A 19,727-nucleotide genomic window follows, 5' to 3' on the forward strand; every position below is an offset into this window, starting at 1 on the left:
TCCTCGATTCACTGTCATCCAAACTCAAATTTAGCCTCAACTAAATAGAATACAAATCTCTTCCTTGAAAATGCATTCCAGCTGAATCTAGTGCAGATTGAAATACCGCAGATGCTTGAAATGTGAAATAAAACTAAGTGCTGGAAGTATTCAGCAGGTCAGGTGGTGCCTCTCCCTCAACATGTGCGTTCTCAGCTTCTGAATATATCCAACATTGTTTTTCATGTTAATTACAGGCAAGTTGACTCTTCATTCCATCAACTCTTGTGCCTCAAAGCCATGTTCTTGGAACAACCAAATGGCAGTGTAAATATCTTACAACAGGCATGCTTTCTGTTATTTGGAAATTGTATCACAGAACAAACTAAATGGAACAGAAACAAGGCTGTTGAAAGCTTTCACAGAAAGAAGGTTATTGTGAAAATATTTACTTTGACATTGGGTTGTACCATGTACATTGTTTTGATGCACAAACATTTGAATGAAAAGTGGAATGAAGCATCATACTCTGAAATTTGCAGTGACCTGGTTCAATATGTTGAATATTACTGAAAAATAAAATTGCAGTAGATAAGAATGGAGAAAAAAACCCTCCTACCCATCATCAGTGGTAATAGAGGCTTGTCCATGGGAGCCACAATCACTGCTGGGCCCTGAAACTCGAGCCCAAGCCACGTAACACCAGCCAGCTTGCAAAAGTACAGGTTCATCAAACATCATTGCATATTTCTCCCTGCAAAACACAAAGATAAAATAAATATAACATGAAATAAATGCTTTAATCCAATACAAAGTAACTAGGAAGAGGTGGCGCATGTAGCTTTCATGCAAAATAAATTTAGATGGGAGGGAAGAGTGGACTGTGACAGGTTCAATTAACTGCTCATTTTCAAGTCATTTTCTTTCAACAACCTGTAACCTTATGTTTTATTAGATGTATTTGGATGTATTGCATGCACCAGCATATTTATGATGGTTTGCATTTTTGTATCTGGGTTATAGGAAGCCAGTAACAATCCCAGGAAAATATAATGGATTTTTGTTAGCACAAGTCCACTTAAAGCAGCTCCATTTTGGAGGGACCAATGGATTTGGAAAAGAATTGTTAATCCAGGATGGGTATTTTTTCTACAAATTGTAGCTGTGAAATATAGCAATAGAAATTAAGTGGAGAGAAAAGAGGTGGGCATTGTCTGGCAGTATTTTCAAACTATCTATGCACGTTCAGAACCATAGAAAAGAAGAGATTTTAAAATTAAGTAAACGTTAGTTTCACTAATGAAGTGCTTTGCATCATCCCCATCAGGTGTTATAATGAGATTGAATTGTGAATACATCTTTGTGGTTGAATAGCAGGAGAATATAGCACCTCATAGCCTGAATATGCCTGGAATTGTCTGTTCTCGGAAGCTAGGCAGGCTCAGGACTGGTCAGTACCTGGAGGGGAGACCACCCAGGAACACCAGGTGCTGTAGGTTTCTGTGAGGGGTGCTGGACAAAGTGGTACCTTACAGTAGACAAAAGTTAAAGAATTTCATGTGTGTTACATTCTAAATGTAGTATTACATGACAGGAATGGAACCTTTACCTTTAATTGGGAACCTAAGTAGACGTACAAGAATTTCTCTTCAGATTTGTCAAAATAACTAAAGGGCAATTTTAAAAAACTCTGATAATTTAGAATTTGCTTTCATTATCAATTATACTTTTTGCAGAGAAATAGACAAGAACTTCTACATTTCAGAGATTTTTCAAAATTATAATTAGGGAAGACAATTCATAAATAAATCATTGAAACTAAAAATGACAAAATAAATTATTGACTCAAGTAAAAACACAAAGCTGGAGAAACTCAGCATGTCAAACAGTGTACTTCATATAACAAAGATAAAGGTACATAACTAACATTTCAGGCTTGAACCCTTCAGCAAGATTTGGAAAAATGTCAGCAGGTGCCCAAACCAATTAATGACTCATTTTAAATTATTTTGTTCATGTTTATTTGAAACAATAACATTGTTGTTGCTAAGCACATTAATACAGGGAAAATTACCAAAATTGCAAGTCATAATTCATTGTATTCAATGTAAAATATCAGTTCTTGAACACAAGAAGAAGATAAGTTGTCTCACATTCACAAGCTGCCAAAACAAGAAGTCCTTGGTTCCACTCAATTCTGAGAGCTTTCACTGCACTTATCAATAAAATAATGACAACATAACAATGTCACTTTTCTATCCAATCTCAGATATTTCTTCAAATAATTTAGGTCACATTTTTAAAAAATTTAGACATACAACACTGTAACAGGCCCTTTCGGCCCAAGAGCCTGTGCCGCCCAATTACACCCTACATCACCCCATATGTTTTTTGAACGGTGGGAGGAAACAAGAGCACCCGGAAGAAACCCATGCAGATACAGGGAAAATGTACAAACTCCTTTCAGACAGCGCAAGATTCGAACCCCTGTTCCAATTGCGTTGCCCTAACCGCTAACTGCCATCCTATTCATATTCGGACATGAAATTACTACACAAATTTCTTCAAGATAATCCGTAATTAGAATTTAACCATAGAAAGCCTCCTCAAAAGGATAAAAGACTACAATTTAACTCCACACTACCCTTCTTGTAGGGAATACATTTTTTAGAAAGTTTTCTTTCACAAAGCTAATGAAAAATATATATTTTTTTTTACTTTCTTCACTTCACTTCTCTAACCCAATTTATCCTGCAAATACATTTTTTTACAATCCTCAAGCCCATTGAGAAGCAATGCCCATCAACAAGTTATGGTTTAGTTCTATCCTAAAGTCCATCAGTACAGACAATTGCAACATCTAGAATTCAATCTACAGCCTCTTTTCCACTGGGATCCCAGTTAATTGGCCGTGAAGTGTCCCGGGATGGGAAGCCCTTTGTGCCATTTCCACTGGGCCACCCTTAACTGGGACACTAATTGCTTTTCCACTGAACAAACTCATCCCCGGGAATAGTTCTACCTTCAACTGGAAATGGGTGATTTTCCATTTCCATTGGTTTTATCAGCACGCCGGCGCAAACAAACGTCGGGGATATGAATAGGGGTAGTGGTGGTTAATCCCCGGCATGAAAGTACATCATTTGACACCTGCATTTGGAAAGTGCTTCTTTTCCACTGACCCTGTCCCAGTAAATTCCCAGTTAATTCCTGGGATAGGGAGCCAGTGGAAAAAGGGCTTTTCATACAGCAGAGGACTTTTTATTCATTTTCATTGCACACTTTTTTATGTCTTTGATTCAATGGGATGGTGCAATGGGAGCTTCACTCTATGTCTAACTATTCTATCCCCGTACTGGAATGTACATGGACAGTAGGTATGTGCATCACTGTAAAATGCTGTTGGAGTGGACAATGAAGAAAAATCAAAGGAATTGGGAATGGTAATAAAAAACGACTTTCTGGGTAATTTTTCAAAAGGGGATTTTTGGTATCTTTGTAGAGAAACGTATAAAAGAACTACTGCTAAGAGGAAATTTAAGAAGGGTGACATGGTGGTGCAGTTGTGATCACTTCTGTCTCAGATTCAGATTCAATCCTGACTTCTGATTTTGTGTGGCATTTGCATCTTCTCCCTCTAATTGTATGGCTCTCTTCCCACATTCCAAGTGTGGTTAAATTGGTTAACGGGCCACTATATATTCCCCTCGTAAACTCCATTAATGGCCTGAAAAAGGATATACAGTAACCTGATATTAGAAGAAATCCAAAAAAAGTTGCATAAAGCTTTTTATTAACTGTCGAGCATTGAGAAATTTTAGAAAAACTTGAGCTCACGTCTCAAGCCCAACATGCCAATATTCTCAATCAACTGAAATTTGAGAAAGAGAAATACAAAATAATTTAGACGATATCAATTTGAAGTAAAGGTTGGAAGAAGATTTGAAGCAGTCAAATAAAACAAACTATGTTTAGTAACCTCTGTCAATTGTGTGGATTGATAACTGGATACAGAGAGGTATCCAAGATTATAGACTTCACTCAATAAGAGAAAGAGTTCTGTGGAATGTGGAAGTTGGAAGGCATTTTCTCTGTGAGAACTTTGTTATAATGCAACTAGGTGGAACAAATAACTTGGTATAACTAATGGAGCTGGACAGATACACACAATTTTGTGTATGAAGTAGGATACCACTTATAAAGTACAGAAATTCATGATAGAATTACAGACAGCTGAGGTAAATTACTGTAAATTATAGAAGAGAGAGTAAATATTAGAATGCGAGAACAATGTCTTATTATTTCTTAGTGATTTGGATGTCACTGCAGCCATTAAAAGCAATTGTAATAAGTGTGAAAGTGTGTATCCTGCCATGACTTGGCACCTATGACCCAATGTTATCAATTCAGTTTTGTCATAAGTGCACAAACCAATTCTAGTTCAATATTCTGTCAAACTATTGGGATGAAAGAAGCTATGAGTCAAGTCAGTTTGATGAAAATACAACTCGAGAGACAAGTCAAGCATGTACCTTGCAGCACAGTCATAAGCCAGGACATCAGTTTCTGCCAGCAGGTCACCATCCGTTTCGTGATCTCCTCCATCAGGACCCAGCTCAAAAAGCTAATTTAAAAAAGGGTTTTTAAAATATCAAACCATATTTTATACATTCTGATTAAACTGTTATATTATCCTCAAGTTTTCCAAACCAGTACTATATTATTAGTTCTGCTTTTCCATATATCCCCCAAATGACACATTTAATCAGGCCTAATTTCCTTGCACTTCTTTAGCTCGCCTAGTAATGTTCAATCTGCCTTGAGATATCAGAAAGTTCACTTTGTGTCATTGGATAAAATAGTATCTTAGTATAATCAGTTTTGCCTGCAAATTATTATTAAGATCCTTTGAGCTGGAATGCAGTCTGCTTGCTCCTGACATAGAAGACGCACTTGAATTGCATTTAATTTGGTGATGAGAGATGCGAACTATCACTTGCGGCTCACCTTGATTTTTGCTGTGTATTCACCTCTCCCACCAAACAACCCAAGACCTCCAAGTAGTATGTCTGTGTCTGCAGTAAAGCGAACGGCTTCCACGGAATGAGCAGAATAGCCCCAGCCACCTCCATGACCTAAACATCAATTACAAGTACAAATGTAGTGAATCCAAAATCCTCTCCTCCTCTGGAGCAAAAACTCTTTAATTTATTATAGATGTAAACCTACTTTCAAATCTGTTAACCACACTATAATCTTCCTTGGAATAAACTTTAGTAACTGCTTGAATTTCCTCTTCTGTATTAGTAACTCCCATTTTCATGTCCTGCATAGCAGCCAATGTGTCTAAACAACCTGTTTTCATATTAGAAGAGAATTAGTCAGCAAAACTGAAATACTTTGCACATGCAGTCTCTGCTTCATTGGACCAAGGATATATAATTAACCATGCATATTTTCACTTCCTCTACCCAAACCATGCATCATAAAGTACATACATTCAAATGACTCTCATCTCCAACAATCACAAGTTGCAGTCCTTCACCAAAGCCGAATGGTTCTCTAATGCCTTTCAGGGAATGGAATCTGCCACCCTTCTCTAGTATAACCTATGCACCACTCCAGATCCAAAGCAATCTGCCTTCCCAAATTCGAATGCAATTAGAAAAGGGCAAAATTTCACTTATTTATTTATTCACAACACAGTAGAAGAATATTCTGGCTATTTAAACCTGTGCCGCCCAATTACTCCCAACAACCCTGTACATTTTGGAGGGTGGATGGAAACTGGAGCAACTGGGGAGAACCCACGCAGACAAAGAGAGAACATACAAACTCCTTGCTGAAAGTGCCAGATTTGAATCTGGACCACTGTCATTATAATAGTGTCACCCTAACTGCTACTCTAACCTTGGCATTACCAGCAGTAGCTAAGCATAACGTGGTTTTGAAGACATGGTCATTCAAGGAACCAGATAATAAAGAATTTGAAAACGACAATTTCAAGATCCTGATATTGCTTTTACTGGGTAACACTTTTACTGGGTAAACTGAAAACAACAGATATTCCTGATTGCATGACTATGAAGTTCCGAATAAATTAGACCTCATTGCTGTACATCAGTCATTAAGATGCAAGATGCATTATAGTTGAAACCTAGGTAATCATCTAGAATCAAATTCAGTCAGAAATGATCTGAAGCATTGATCCAGTATCCTTGACAAATAAACCCAATATGGGGTATGAAGCTCAGATCAAATAATACTGAATGATCTGCCAAATTAGGTCTTTAGAGAAGCTCAGTATGGACAGAAACCTAAGAGAATGGTTTCAAATTAAAGTTTGAAATTTTGACTGCATTTTAAGTAACATTTGTAGTCAGGTTTTGTAACAATGCGGAACTGATTTTGAAAATGAAAGGTGAAATTAGAAGATGCCAATCCTTTTATTGCAAATGACAACATGGATGGGGGAATTTGAAAAAAAGATGAGCAGGATTGGCATTTGGTCAAGATGGGAATACAACTGGTCTCTACAGTGCCCTCCATAATCTTTGCGACAAAGACATTTTTTTCCTTTATTTGCCCCTGTGCTCCACGGTTTGACATTTATAATCAACTAATTCACATGTAATTAAAGTGCACATTTCAGATTTTATTCAAGGTTATTTCTATACATATTGGTTTGAACACTTTTTGGACATAGTCCCCTCATTTCAGAGCATCATAATGTTTGGAACATTAGGCTTCACGGGTGTTTGGGATTACTCAGATATGTTTACTTGCTTCATTGGTGCAAGTCTAAGAGAACAAGGCTTACTTCAAAGCTTTTGATCACCTTTGGAGTCTGTAGTTGTCATTTTTCTAAATGAGGACCAGAATTGTGCCAGTGAAAGTCAAGGATAAAACAGTAAGACATCGCCCAAGCCTTAGGATGACTAAAATCAACAGTTTGGAACATCACTGAGTGGAAAGAGTGTACTGGTGAGCTCAGTAATCACAAAGGGACAGGTATTCCAAGGAAGATTGCCACTGCTGAGGACAGAAGAATTCTCATCATAGTGAAGAAAAATCCCCAAATGTATTCCTGACATATCAGAAACACTCTTCAGGAGGCAGGTGTGGATATGTCAATGACTACAGTCCACAGAGACTTCATGAACAGAAATAGAGGCTACATGCAAAATGTTAACCATGGCAAAGGTAGTTTGCTTTGAATCTTGGGCAGTTCTTTACGTCTCCCCACTTTTTTCTTGCCATCACTCCGATGCAGGTTAATCCTGGTCTCATCTGTCCACAATTCCCTTTTCCAGAATTCTGCAGGCTCTCTTAAATACTTCATGGCAAACTGTAAACTGGCCATCCTTTCGGTAGATTGGCAATCTTGCACTGTAGCCTATTTCTGTTCATGACATATCCAGAGCTGCCTTGTGAAGAGTCTTTCTGATCTCTTGGACATACTTTAGGGATTTTCTTCATTAAAATGAGAATTCTTCTGTCATCTTCAGTGCAGTTCTTCCTTGGAATACCTGTCCCTTTGTGATTACTGAGCTCACCAGTACACTCTTTCCACTCAATGATGTTCCAAACTGTTGATTTTGGTCATCCTAAGGTTTGATTCTTGTGTTTCAGCTTCATAATGGCTTCTTTGACTTTCACTGGCACAATTCTGGTCCTCATATTGAAAAATGGTAACTACAGACTCCATAGGTGATCAAAAGCTTTGAAGTAAGCCTTGTTCTCTTCTACCTGCACCAATGAAACAATTAAACATACCGGAGTAATCACAAATACCTGAGAAGCCCAATCTCCCAAACATTATGATGCCTTGAAATGAGGGGGAAATATACAAAAAGTGCTGTAATTTCTACATGCTCAAACTAAAATGAACACAAATAACCTTGAATAAAATCTGCAACGTGCACTTCAATTACAAGTGTTTTTTTTAATTATAAATGTAAAACTGTGAAGCACGGGGGCAAATAAAGGAAAATAGCATCTGTACCCAACATTATGGATGGCACTATAAGTGTTAATGATTGTTGTCAGAAGGGCCAGGGAGAAAATTAGGTTTAACCAAAAAAAATTTACATGAAGTCCACACAAATACTATTTAAAACCATACTTTTCTAAAATTGTTGTTACAAGTTGAACTGACAAATCATCACATGGATCAAATGAAAGCGGTTGGAATGTTATATTGTTGACCAATTCTATTCAAAATGTTCACTCAAGTGTCCAGTACGTAACAAAATGCAAAAACCTCATTGGAGCAGTCTTTAGATACAACTTTGCAATACTATAAATATTATGCATTGCTGCAGGGTTCTGGGTTACTGTACATATTATTATTCATACCTAGGATGTGCAAAGCCCCATGAGATCTGGTGGTATTTGCCTTACATCCAGTTGGCAATGCAAGTTCAGGACTCAGTATACTACATCTGCTGTGCATATCTGATCCAGCAGGAAGTCTAGCATCTGCTGTAACTGCATTGTAACACCAAACTTCTTTTCTACCTGGTATGAACCTTGAGAAAAAGAGAATAGTCTGTTAATTTTACTTCCGCTGGATTTTTAAGTTTTTGCATATCAGTATGACCCAAATTCATGTCTAAGTTTTATAAAAAAAAGATGATACACCAGAAATAATGTCACACTCAGAAATAGTGGGTGATTCAACTCTCAAGCCTAAACTCTTCTCACCTGTCCTTTGGGATCATGGATAATTTGATTCCATGCTGATTATATGGCTGCCATTCTAACTAATGAAAGCAATATGAAAATGGCAGGTTCTTCAAAAGATATGGTGGGATATATCTGATGGGCAGATTGAAAGGCATCTTGTGATGTGGGCAGTCCCTCTGCCATTTACACAGAGCTTCTGTACTCCCTTGATGCATGGATTTGTGTCCTTCACACCCAAGAGGGAATCTTTTATGGAGATCAGAATGGTTCAATGATTCAAATTTTCCAGAATCTTGCAGGAAACCTTTTTGTTTGAAGGCAGTTTGGTCAAGGTCATTTTGCAGATCACATTGTCTACAGAGCATAAAAATCCTCTGCCAAAGTGCACAGTCCATCTTCTCATCTGTTTCAGTGATGGCTTAGAATGCAACCTCTGAGCATACTCAAAACAAAGCACTGTATGCAGACTGCAGCTTGATTACTGAGGTTCAGATGACTTTGAGGGTAGCTGCCAAAGGGTGTAGAGTTTTCCACAAGTCCTGATGATGAATTCTACTCTTGTGATCGGTCAATTTGTTGGCAGTGAGGCCTACCAATTAATGCAGCTAAAAAGGTTGAGAAAATTGTTGGGGTGATAATACATCTTTAACACTGGCCCTCACTGAGATAGGCTTTGATGTACATCTCTATGTTAGGGTCACAGTTTAAAATAAAATGATGATGATGCTAAGGGCAGTTGAATTTGAGGATGGTTTGGCACAGTCCTTCCCAACTGACAAGAGTCAAAAGCCATGCATAGTGATTGGTGTTGCTCTCTCTGTTCCTCCCCCCCCCCCCCCGCCCCACTTGACAGTTGTGCATTGAAATAAATGTCCAGCACGTTTTTGCAATGGCAGTACCCAAGCTCCACTTTACGATCAGCTGTAGTCACCGTACAAAGGCAGATCAAGGCCTTACCAATAACTTTCCCTGCAGTCAACAAGAGGCAGAATAAACTGTAGTTACCACAGTCAGACTTGTTTTAGTTTTTGAAGAGGTTCACAATCACAATGCCTCAGAGATGTCCTGGATGTGAACAAATGAGATGAAGAATTTGTAGTGGAAGCGCTTCACTACCAAGTTTTAGAACTTCAATGGATCTACTCTCGAAGAATTATTAATTCCTTAGTTTGAAAATTACCTTTGATTTCTTGTCAACGTCAAGAGGGGCAGCAACACCAAATGGATCGAAGGGTGCTCACAACAGATATGAGGGTCTTCAAAGTGTTCCGTCCAGCACTCATCGACTAGCTATGCTGCTGAGTTCTCTCTTTTCTTGACTCTCAGTGGGATGGGGCCATAGCTGTTCACTCCACAGATATTTGTGACAGTGCTTAAGAACTCCCACCCCCACTGTTTTCTCAGCAGGTTTTTGAGCCTGCAACACTCTCTCCATTTCCACCTGCTCTTTCATCCAAATATTTACTGCTGTTCCTCTACTTTCAGGTGCCTGCAAAGCTGTTCCTTTCCCCTTGATTGAAGAATGATGAGTTAGTGAAAATGTTTCCCATAAAATCATTGCCAAAAATATTTTAGGAAATAATTCAACTCTGTAGTCTCCTGTGAGAAAAAGATCCATGCAACTAAAGAGCACAATGGTCAAATTCTGGCAACCTTGAGGGCTGTGGCTCGAAACGCCAACTGCTTATTGCTTTTCATGCTTCTGTATGAACTGCTGAGCTCCTCCAACATTGTTGTGTATTGTATCTGCAGAATCCTTGTTCACCTCAATTCCAAAAGGAAAAGCATTCAAATATGGCCAAAGGAAATTATAGAAGTGGGCACAATTGGAACATTTAAAAAAAAAACATTTAGATAGGTATATGGAAGAGAAAGGTTTAGATGGAGATGAGTAAATCCAGGCAAATTCACATTTCAGGCTTATTGTCAGAGTCCATACAACCCTGAGATTATTTTCCCTACAGGTGAGGCATTTAATGGTAATGAAAGAAAAAAAAACTGTTTACAACATACATATGTAAACAGATAAAGAAATGTAAACAAACTGTGCAATACCGAGAGAATTTGAAAAAAATCAATACAGTGCAAAAGTAAGAGTCCCTGATTGAGCTCGTCGTTGAGGAGTCTGATGGTGGAGGGGCAGCAGCTGTTCCTGAACCAAAAGATTCACACCAATACCTCTTAATTGAAGGTAGCAGTGAGAACAAAGCGTGTGCTGGGTAGTGTGGATCTTTAAATTTTAAATTTAAATTTTAAAATTTAAACATGTCCAGCACGGTACAGGCCATTTTGGCCCATGAGTCCATGCGCTCAATTTACACCTAAGTAACCTACATCCCAGGTATATTTTGAATCGTTGAAGGAAACTGGAGCACACCGGGAAAACCCATGCAGACACAGGGAGAATGTGCAAACTCCTTACAGATAGTGCAGGATTCAAACCCAATCGCTATAAAGGCATTGCACTAACCACTATGCCAACCGTGGCGCCCCATGATTGCTGCTGCTCTGTGACAGTAGCGTTCCCTTTAAATCAGGAGTCTCAAGCTTACGGCCCTCGGGACGATAGTTTGTGGCCCCGCCTTAATATGAAAGTTTAATGTTAGTGCGGCTTGTGTGTTTGATACGATTGGCACTTTTCAGTGTTGTGTGCGGAGCTGAACGAACCTACCAATCACGGTGGGGTATATTGCTCTCGGGGGCAACACATCGGCTGGGCTTATTGCGAATATAAATATATTTGTGTGCATTTTCTATTTGTCATTATATGCACGCGGCACATGCGCAATTTCCGCGGCCGCTCCTGCTTCACGCGCTTCGGCGTCCAGTCTGAACCTGGAAGTTGTTGCTCAGCGGGACAGAAAAAGAAGCGGAAAAGACGCACTGGCTAAACACTGAAACTTCAACCAAAATGTTTCAGTGTATACTCAGTCGCTCTTGATGAGACCACAGACATCACCGACACTGCCCAGCTCGCAATCTATGTTCATGGTGTTGATGACAATTTTGAAGTCACAGAGGAGTTGCTCACAGTAATTCCAATGCATGGCCAGACCACCATTCAGGGGATATCTTACCAGCTGTGTGATGCCATTGAGAATGCCGGTTTGCCATGGAAGAGGTTTGTTGGAATAACAACCGATGGAGCGCCATCAATGACAGGCAGGAAAAATGGACTGGTGGCACTTGTTAAAAAAAAACTGGAAGAGGAGAGTGTGCATTATCCATCAGCAGGCTCTTTGCAGCAAATGCCTGAAGTTTGACAATGTGATGTCTGTCGTTGTGAAATGCATCAACCAAATCAGATCCAGGAGCTTAAAGCACAGAAGGTGCTTTTTTAGAGGAAATGGAGTCAGATTATGGGATGTGCTCTACTTCACCGAGGTACGTTGGCTCAGGAGGGGAAACATATTGAAGAGGTTTTTTGAGTTGAGAGCAGAAGTGAAAGCCTTCATGGAGAAAGATGGGGTTGCTGTTCCCGTGCTAAGTGATCCCAAATGGCTCATGGACTTAGCTTTTCTTGTTGATATTACACATGAGCTTAATGTACTGAACAAGAAGTTACAAGGCCAGGGGCAACTTGTCAGTGCTGCCTATGACAACGTGAGAGCATTCTCTGCGAAACTTATGTTATGGAAAGCCCAGCTTTCTCAGACAAACCTTTGCCACTTCCCAGCATGCAAGGCACTCATGGATTCAGGCACACCATTCAGTGATGAGAAGTATGTGGATGTCATTTTGAAGCTCCAGGAGGATTTTGATCACAGATTTGCAGACTTCAAGATGCACAGAGCCACATTTCAAATTTTTGCGGACCCCTTCTCCTTTGATGTGCAAGATGCCCCTCCTGTGCTTCAAATGGAGTTCATTGACCTGCAGTGCAACTCTGAACTCAAAGCCAAGTTCAGGGAGGTGAGTGGAAAAGCAGACAAGCTTGGGCAATTTTTGAGAGAATTGCCCCCCAGTTTCCCTGAGCTTTCCCGAATGTTCAAGCGGACCATGTGTCTTTTTGGGAGCACATACTTGTGCGAAAAACTCTTCTCCACCTTGAACTTCAATAAGTCCAAGTACAGGTCCAGACTTACTGACGAGCATCTTCAAGCCCTACTGAGGGTCTCAACTGCCTCCTCCTTTAAGCCAAATGTGGCTCGGCTATGCGAGAGGAAGCGCTGCCAGATCTCTAGCAGTAAAAAGTAGGCAGAAGACATGTTCATAACAGTTTATGTTCAATGTTCCATTCATGTTCAGAAAGTTAAAGGTTAAAGAACTGTTAATACAGACATTTGAATTTGAATAATAATAATTACATTTCTCCAGTCAGCAATTATATGTAGTTTCTTCAGTCTTCTATATCTGCTGTATTATTATTATTTTCAGTATTATTATTATTTTCATTCTATTTATTTATTACTGATTGATTTTATTTTTTTTCTTATGAATTGTTAATTTATTTATTTTTTCATCTTATTTGGTGTTAAAAAATAAAAATTAAGACATTTGATAACATTGGAATGTTTTTGTAAGAGCTTTTCTTGTGGACTCAGACTCTACCTCCAGCGGCCCCCGGGTAAATTGAGTTTGAGACCCCTGCTTTAGATGTTCTCAATGGTGGAGAGGGTTCTGCCTGTGACATCTTGGGCTGTGTTCAACTACTTTTTGTAGAGCTTTACGCTCAGTGGTATTGGTGTCCCCATACCAGACCGTGATGCAGCCGGTCAGCACACTTTCAAAATGAGACTAGCTTGGGTCCACACCTTCATCAGCATGGTCAAGATGGGCTGAAAGGCTCGGGTCATAGTTATTTCGGGACCGCTGCTGGAAGAGGAGGAGTGAGGGACTCGGGAGAACTGTGAGTGTTGGGAACCAGTTTGATGTGAGTGCATTTAAAAAGTAAGCAGAGGACAAGTTAAGGGTGGAACATAATGGTGAATGGTGAATGGTGGGAGGAGTAATAAAGATAAGGGGCAGTAACAAATAAAAAGAGGGGTAGCTCAAGACAAGGCTTCAGCACCATCCATAGCTCCTCCAACCTTCGTGTCATCTCAAAACTTATTGACCCATCCTTTTGCCTCTTCATCCAGCTCATTAATAAAAATCACAAAGAACAGGGATCCCAGAACAGATCCCTGCTGCACTCCACTAGTTACTGATCTCCAGGAAGAAAACTTTCCTTTCACTGCTACTCTGCTTTCTACCTGTAAACCAATTCTTTAATGCACAGACCTAAAGTTCCATTCCTCATGACTTTCTGGATGTGTCTCTCGTGGGGGACCTTATCAAATGCCTTGCTAAAATCCATGTAGACCACACCTATCACCTCAACCTCATCAATTTTATTTGTTCCCAGGATTCTCCTCACTATTACCTTTTTTTTAAACAAAGGGACTACATTGCCATTCTCCAATCATCCCTGCAGCCAAAAAGGACTCAACGGTCATAGCTACTGCACCCACTATATCTCCCCTCACTTACCAGAGCAACCTGGGGTATATTGCACTGGCCCTGGGGACTTAACAATCTTAATGTTTTTAAAAAGATCTAACACCTCCTCTTCCTTAATCTCAATACTGTCCAGCTCTCAAGCTTGTTCTATTTCAACCACCCTGATCAAGGTCCTTTTCTTTTGTGAATACTGAAGCAAAGTATTCATTTAGGGCTTCCCCAACCTCCAGGCACATGTTGAAGGCTCACCAGCGTTAATACTTTGTGAGGAGTTTGAGGAGATTTGCTATGTCACCAAAGACTCTTGCAAATGTCTACAGGTGTACCATGGAGAGCATTCTGACTAATTGCATCTCTGTCTGGTATAGAGGGGCCAAAGCACAGGTGAGATGTGAACTCACCCAGCATCATCATCATGGACAGGAGTCTTCACTCCATTAAGGACATTCACAAGAGCTGGCGTCTCAAGAAAGTAGCCTCTATCCTCAAGGACCCTCACCACCCAGGTCATGCCCACTTCTCAATGCTACCATCAGGAGAGAGGTACAGGGGCCTGAAGTAAAGCCCTCTACAGTACAAAAAACACTTCTTCCCCTCTGCCATAAGATTTTGAATGGACATGACATCACTTTCTCTTCCTTTGCACTAATTTATTGATTTTTTTTAAATGTAATTTATAGTAATTTTGCATCTTTTACTGCTGCTGCAAAACAACTAATTTCAGGATTCGTTGAATGAAAGTAAATTCTGATTCTGTCTCAAGGCCTCACTTCCAGACCACAATCATGAAGATTGGTAAGAACTTCTCCTCCACAATCTCCATCACTACTGGAGCACAACAGAACTGTGTTCTTGGCCCCCTGCTCTACTCACTTTACACCTATGACTGTGTAGCTCGGTACAATTACACCTTCTACAAATTTGCCAACAATACCACGGTAGTGGGTTGTTTAAAGGAAGGGGGTGAATCAACATACAGGAGGGAGAATGAAAACTTGACCAAATGGTGCACCAACAACCACCTTGCACTCAACTTCACCAAAACTAAGGAGATGATTGTTGACTTAAGGACAGGAAAGCCAGAGGTTTACAATCCAGTGATCATTCAGGGATCAGAGGTGGAGAGGGTGAGCAAATTTAAGTTCTTGAGAGTCACCATCTTGAAGGATCTTTGCTGGACCCCACACACCAATAGCATCTTGAAGAAAGCATGTCAGCGCCTCTACTTCCTCTGGAAGTTTGCTATGATGCCAGAACCCTGGCAAATTCCTAGAGGTGTGGTGGAAAGTGTGTTGACCGGCTGCATCACAGTCTGGATACCCTGAGCGTAAAGCCCTCCAAAAGGTAATGGACACAGCCCAGGACATCACAGGAAAAGCCTCTCCACTACTGAGTACATCTACAGGGAACACTGTTCTCACTACTGCCATCAGGAAAGAGCTATAGATGTCACCTATACTCACACCACCAGGTTCAGGAACAGCTGCTCCCCCTCCACCATCAGACTCCTCAACAACAAACTCACTCTTACTTGTCCACTTTATTAATTTTCTTTTGTTCTCTCTGCATTGGATAGTTTGTTCACATTCATTATCTCTTTTATTTATTTACATGTTTACGCAGTGTATTTTTAGTTTATTTTTGCACTACCAATTAGTGGTAATTCTGCCGCGCCTGCAGGAAAAAAGGAATCTTAGGGTTGTATGTGTTGTCACGTATGTACTCTGACAATGAATCTGAAATCTGAAAATAAATTTAATATCTAAAGATGATAAATCATTGCCCACTCTTGTGGTTAATCTTAAAAAGGTTCAGTTCTAAATACTGTACATTTTATTCATGCAAAGTTCCTAAACATTGTCCTTTTGAACAGAAAGAGCTCCCACTAAATAACTATTGTCTATTTGTAAATGCAAGTAATATTTAACTATTTTACCATGGAATGCAGAGAAGTTTGAAATTCATCTTTAATGCAGTAGGAACTTCTTCAGCCATGCAAAAAACTACAATTAGCATAAACTCTCGCAAAGCAGTGAAATCATGTTGTGTGATGTCGACTTGGAATTGGTTTAAAATGTTGGATGTCAATCCAATTAGCAATTGGAATGTCATCTACTCCTCTTTAACCACATTCTCTAGAGATAGAGAAAGCCATGTTGAATTAGAACACCTAATGCATAGAATGTATTCATTAAAGATTTGAACAAATCAATTCAGTTGTGCATGCGGACACTGAAGGTCTTAACCTCATACTGGGAAAATGAAAACACAGGGCCACTCTTGAAGCTTGAAAAATTATAACTGTTGACTTACTCCATTCATTCCAATAGGTATGTATAGCCTTGCAAATAAACTCATTTGACTCTTTGCCACAAACCACAAATATAATTTTCTAACATGTTCTTGTGTTAACAAACTAATTTCAGTAAGCACAATAAATGTCCAAGTCCTTGATTTACCTTAAAAGCGAGTCACTGTCATTTTCATTGAGAGTCGGAGAAGTACCTAGGCCCTTCAGCCCACACCAACCATCAGCTACCCATTTACAGTAAATCTACATTAAAAAATTCTTCATTCCTTCTCATCAACTTCTCCAAGATTCCTATAAACTAGAGGCAATTAATTGACAAATCAGTTGGTTAACCTGTCCATGGGTCAATCCTGGCACTCTGGTATTTTTCAAATTCACCGTGGCAAATAAAATCAGGTACCTATCTATTAATAAACTGAATGTCTAAGTAAAACATTTTTTAAACTTTTTTTGCAGGTCCTTGAAGTTTTTTTCTCTGGTAACATTTTTCCGGGACCTTTAAGGTTCTTCAATACACCCATGAGAATTATGCACAAGGACCAAATTGTCAGCAAAGGTAAAACAATAAACATTGTCTGTACCTGATCCGAAACCATATCCATCCCCATCTAAGGAACATCATAAACATGCAGAACTATATTAAATAAAACAGGGGAAAGTGGATTGCCTTACTTGACTCCTGTCATAATAGAAATGGGTGCAGTCTAATTATTTCCAATTTCAATACAAATATGAATTAGTGTATAAATCTGAGGCAAGATGAACAAAAGATGTCAAACCCCAATCCCGCATAAATATTAAAAATATAATTAGCGTGGGCTAACAGAGTCAAAAGGTTTGGCCAGCAGTAAATAAGACTGCTTAATTTTATGATTCCTTTTGGCTACTGTTATTAAATTATTAAAGAATAACTGCTGGCTGCTCCACTGTGCCACCCAAGTACTATACTCAACAGAAAGTGACAAAAGTGAACAAATTTAATATATTCACTTTTTATTCCTGACGGTATCTGTATATGCTGAGAACCTTTAATTGCCAGCAGCATCTAATATGTTGACACTGTTAGGTAAAGCTGCAAACTCCCATTCCAAAGACTTGAGCATAAAAATCTACCCTGTGACTAGAAATCCAGTCTTAAATTAATACCTGTCTGTCCTTACAGGTAAACAATAATCCATAAAAATAAAGGCATAATTTTCAAAATTTGCATGGTTCTGCTTTTCTAGACATTGAATCCTCAACTGTTTTTGACATTATTTTTTGACATCTGAGTTGGTTACCAAGATTCCTACCTTTCAACAATTACTTTTCTGCAAAAGTACTTCATTGATCCCAATTTTCTGATGATTGCAAATTGGGAAAAGCAGTAATTAAATAATGTAAAAAATATGAAAGGACATGGCTCAATAAATTGAACAGCGTTTCAATAAGTATATGTCATGAAGTATTCTACATTATTAAACCAAAAACCAAATTAGATTCTTTACTCATATTTTTCAAATCTAAATTAACAAAGTATATTTCATGTGATAATGTAAAATTCATCACATGGAAAGAGACTCTACATCTCTATCCTCAAAAGTTGTTTGGTACAGATATATTGGGACATTACCTCCAAATTACATCATACACAGGATCCAAGCACACTCCAAATCCTCGCAAGTCTTCCTGCTCAGAATCATTAAATGTCCTACAGCTTCCGTCCATCTTATTGATTAGCAGGGATTTAAAGGGTGGTGGCTCAGTTAGGGACGCAGGTACCAAACCTTTTTGAACAAAAACAGTAATTCACACTAGCATTATATCACTTCAAAAATCACAGCAGTTTGCGGAATGGAAATTCATCCTTCCTGAATTAATAAATTTCTACCAAAAAATCTTCAATATGGAATTCACTCTTCAAAATTTATGTGGGGAAACAAAAGTATATAAAAAAACAACATTTTTTCAACCCTCATTTCTTAATAGATGAGATGACACATTTTTATGTAAGGAAAATTGCAACATAGATGGTTTTCTAGGGTGCAACCCTTTTCCACCCTCCATATCGCACTAATGAATCTGAAAATCAGAGTTTCCTCCATTTCCTTTCTCTTCCTAAATTAGGTGCAGCAATTAGTTCCTAATTTGCATTAGTAAATGCACAGAGTAACTTATTTGGCATTGCACCATGAAAGGTTATCTAATTTTATTTAAAATAGATCACCTCGCTTTGTGGTTTACTATTCAAGTTGCAAGTTGATAAAGTTCTATGGTTCAAAGTCTGGATTCTGAAAGCACAATTTAAATGAACAACGATCCTTTAAGTTTAAAAAAATCCACTACATAAAGTCATCGACTTACCAATTATGCTTCTGCTGGCAAAGATTTCTGAAGTTGATAAAACATGAGTGTTGATAAGTGCTTCGTCGATGCGCAGAAAGGTTTGGTCTCCACTTGCACCTATCCAGGTTGCCTTTCTACCAAATTTTGATCCTATATTTGGCATAGGAGATGGCTTTGTGTTCCAGAAAGGCATATCCAAAATTGGTCGACCAAGTTGTCCTTTCTAAAAGGGAAAGGACATCATTAAGATATCTCATTTTAATTTCCACTGATACGAAATCAACATGATTTGCCTAATTTGGCCGATGGTGGATTTACACACACTTAATAGAGACTATGTTTTCAAAATATAGACAAGCACAAGAGACAACAAAGGACAATGTAAAAACCCAGCTCCTTGTTCAAGGTTTAACTACACTAATTAAATGTAATTAAAGATATAGTTTATGTGTACAATTGTTAATGAAAGAAGGGAGAGTGATTATTCAGAGGATGAAATCTGATACATGGAGGGATGATTCAGACTGAAGACTAGAAGAGATACGAGCCAATGGAGAATTTAATCATCTGGATAAGAACTTTAAATTCAGGAGTCTGGGAAAACATGAGGTCACGTAGATCAACGAGTAACACTAGCTTTGGTCAGAAAAATCATCAAACAAAATTGGAAATATAATTCGGTTAGGTGGCAAGTATGAAAACCAGGGGATAAAAAGGAAGCCACGCCTTTTGAAAAGGAGGTTGGAAAGTATACTCTTTGGACAGGAGCGAGGTACACAGTGTTGTTCCCTAAGATTTAGATCAGGGACAACTGGTTTATTTGTTGTATCTCGATGTGTTGTGCTTGAAGGACAGTGTATTACTACAAAGAATCCAAAAGTTACAAATGCACATTTCAGTGTAGGAGTGGAGAGTGAGAGGGGTGGATCAAGAAGGTTCAGTGAGTAGATGCTGATGACATGCTACAGGTAAAGGCAGGTAA

At 38.9% G+C, this 19,727-nt stretch overlaps 1 protein-coding gene across 16 annotated transcripts in view; it reads right to left on the reverse strand.

Annotated features, from left to right (window-relative positions):
- The window catches only part of mycbp2 (MYC binding protein 2), a 291,326-nt gene that overhangs the window by 194,551 nt on the left and 77,048 nt on the right, over positions 1-19,727 (reverse strand). For all 16 annotated transcript variants that reach the window (XM_069890301.1, XM_069890291.1, XM_069890299.1 and 13 more), the window contains 7 exons: positions 18,764-18,968; positions 18,033-18,186; positions 8,338-8,510; positions 5,209-5,334; positions 4,987-5,114; positions 4,512-4,603; positions 599-733 (listed from right to left, as the gene is read on the reverse strand). In XM_069890301.1, coding sequence (XP_069746402.1) covers positions 599-733; positions 4,512-4,603; positions 4,987-5,114; positions 5,209-5,334; positions 8,338-8,510; positions 18,033-18,186; positions 18,764-18,968 — 1,013 coding nt within the window. The remainder of the gene's footprint in view (positions 1-598; positions 734-4,511; positions 4,604-4,986; positions 5,115-5,208; positions 5,335-8,337; positions 8,511-18,032; positions 18,187-18,763; positions 18,969-19,727) is intronic.

This window comes from Narcine bancroftii, chromosome 7, assembly GCF_036971445.1.
Source record: "Narcine bancroftii isolate sNarBan1 chromosome 7, sNarBan1.hap1, whole genome shotgun sequence".
Classification (NCBI taxonomy): domain Eukaryota; kingdom Metazoa; phylum Chordata; class Chondrichthyes; order Torpediniformes; family Narcinidae; genus Narcine; species Narcine bancroftii.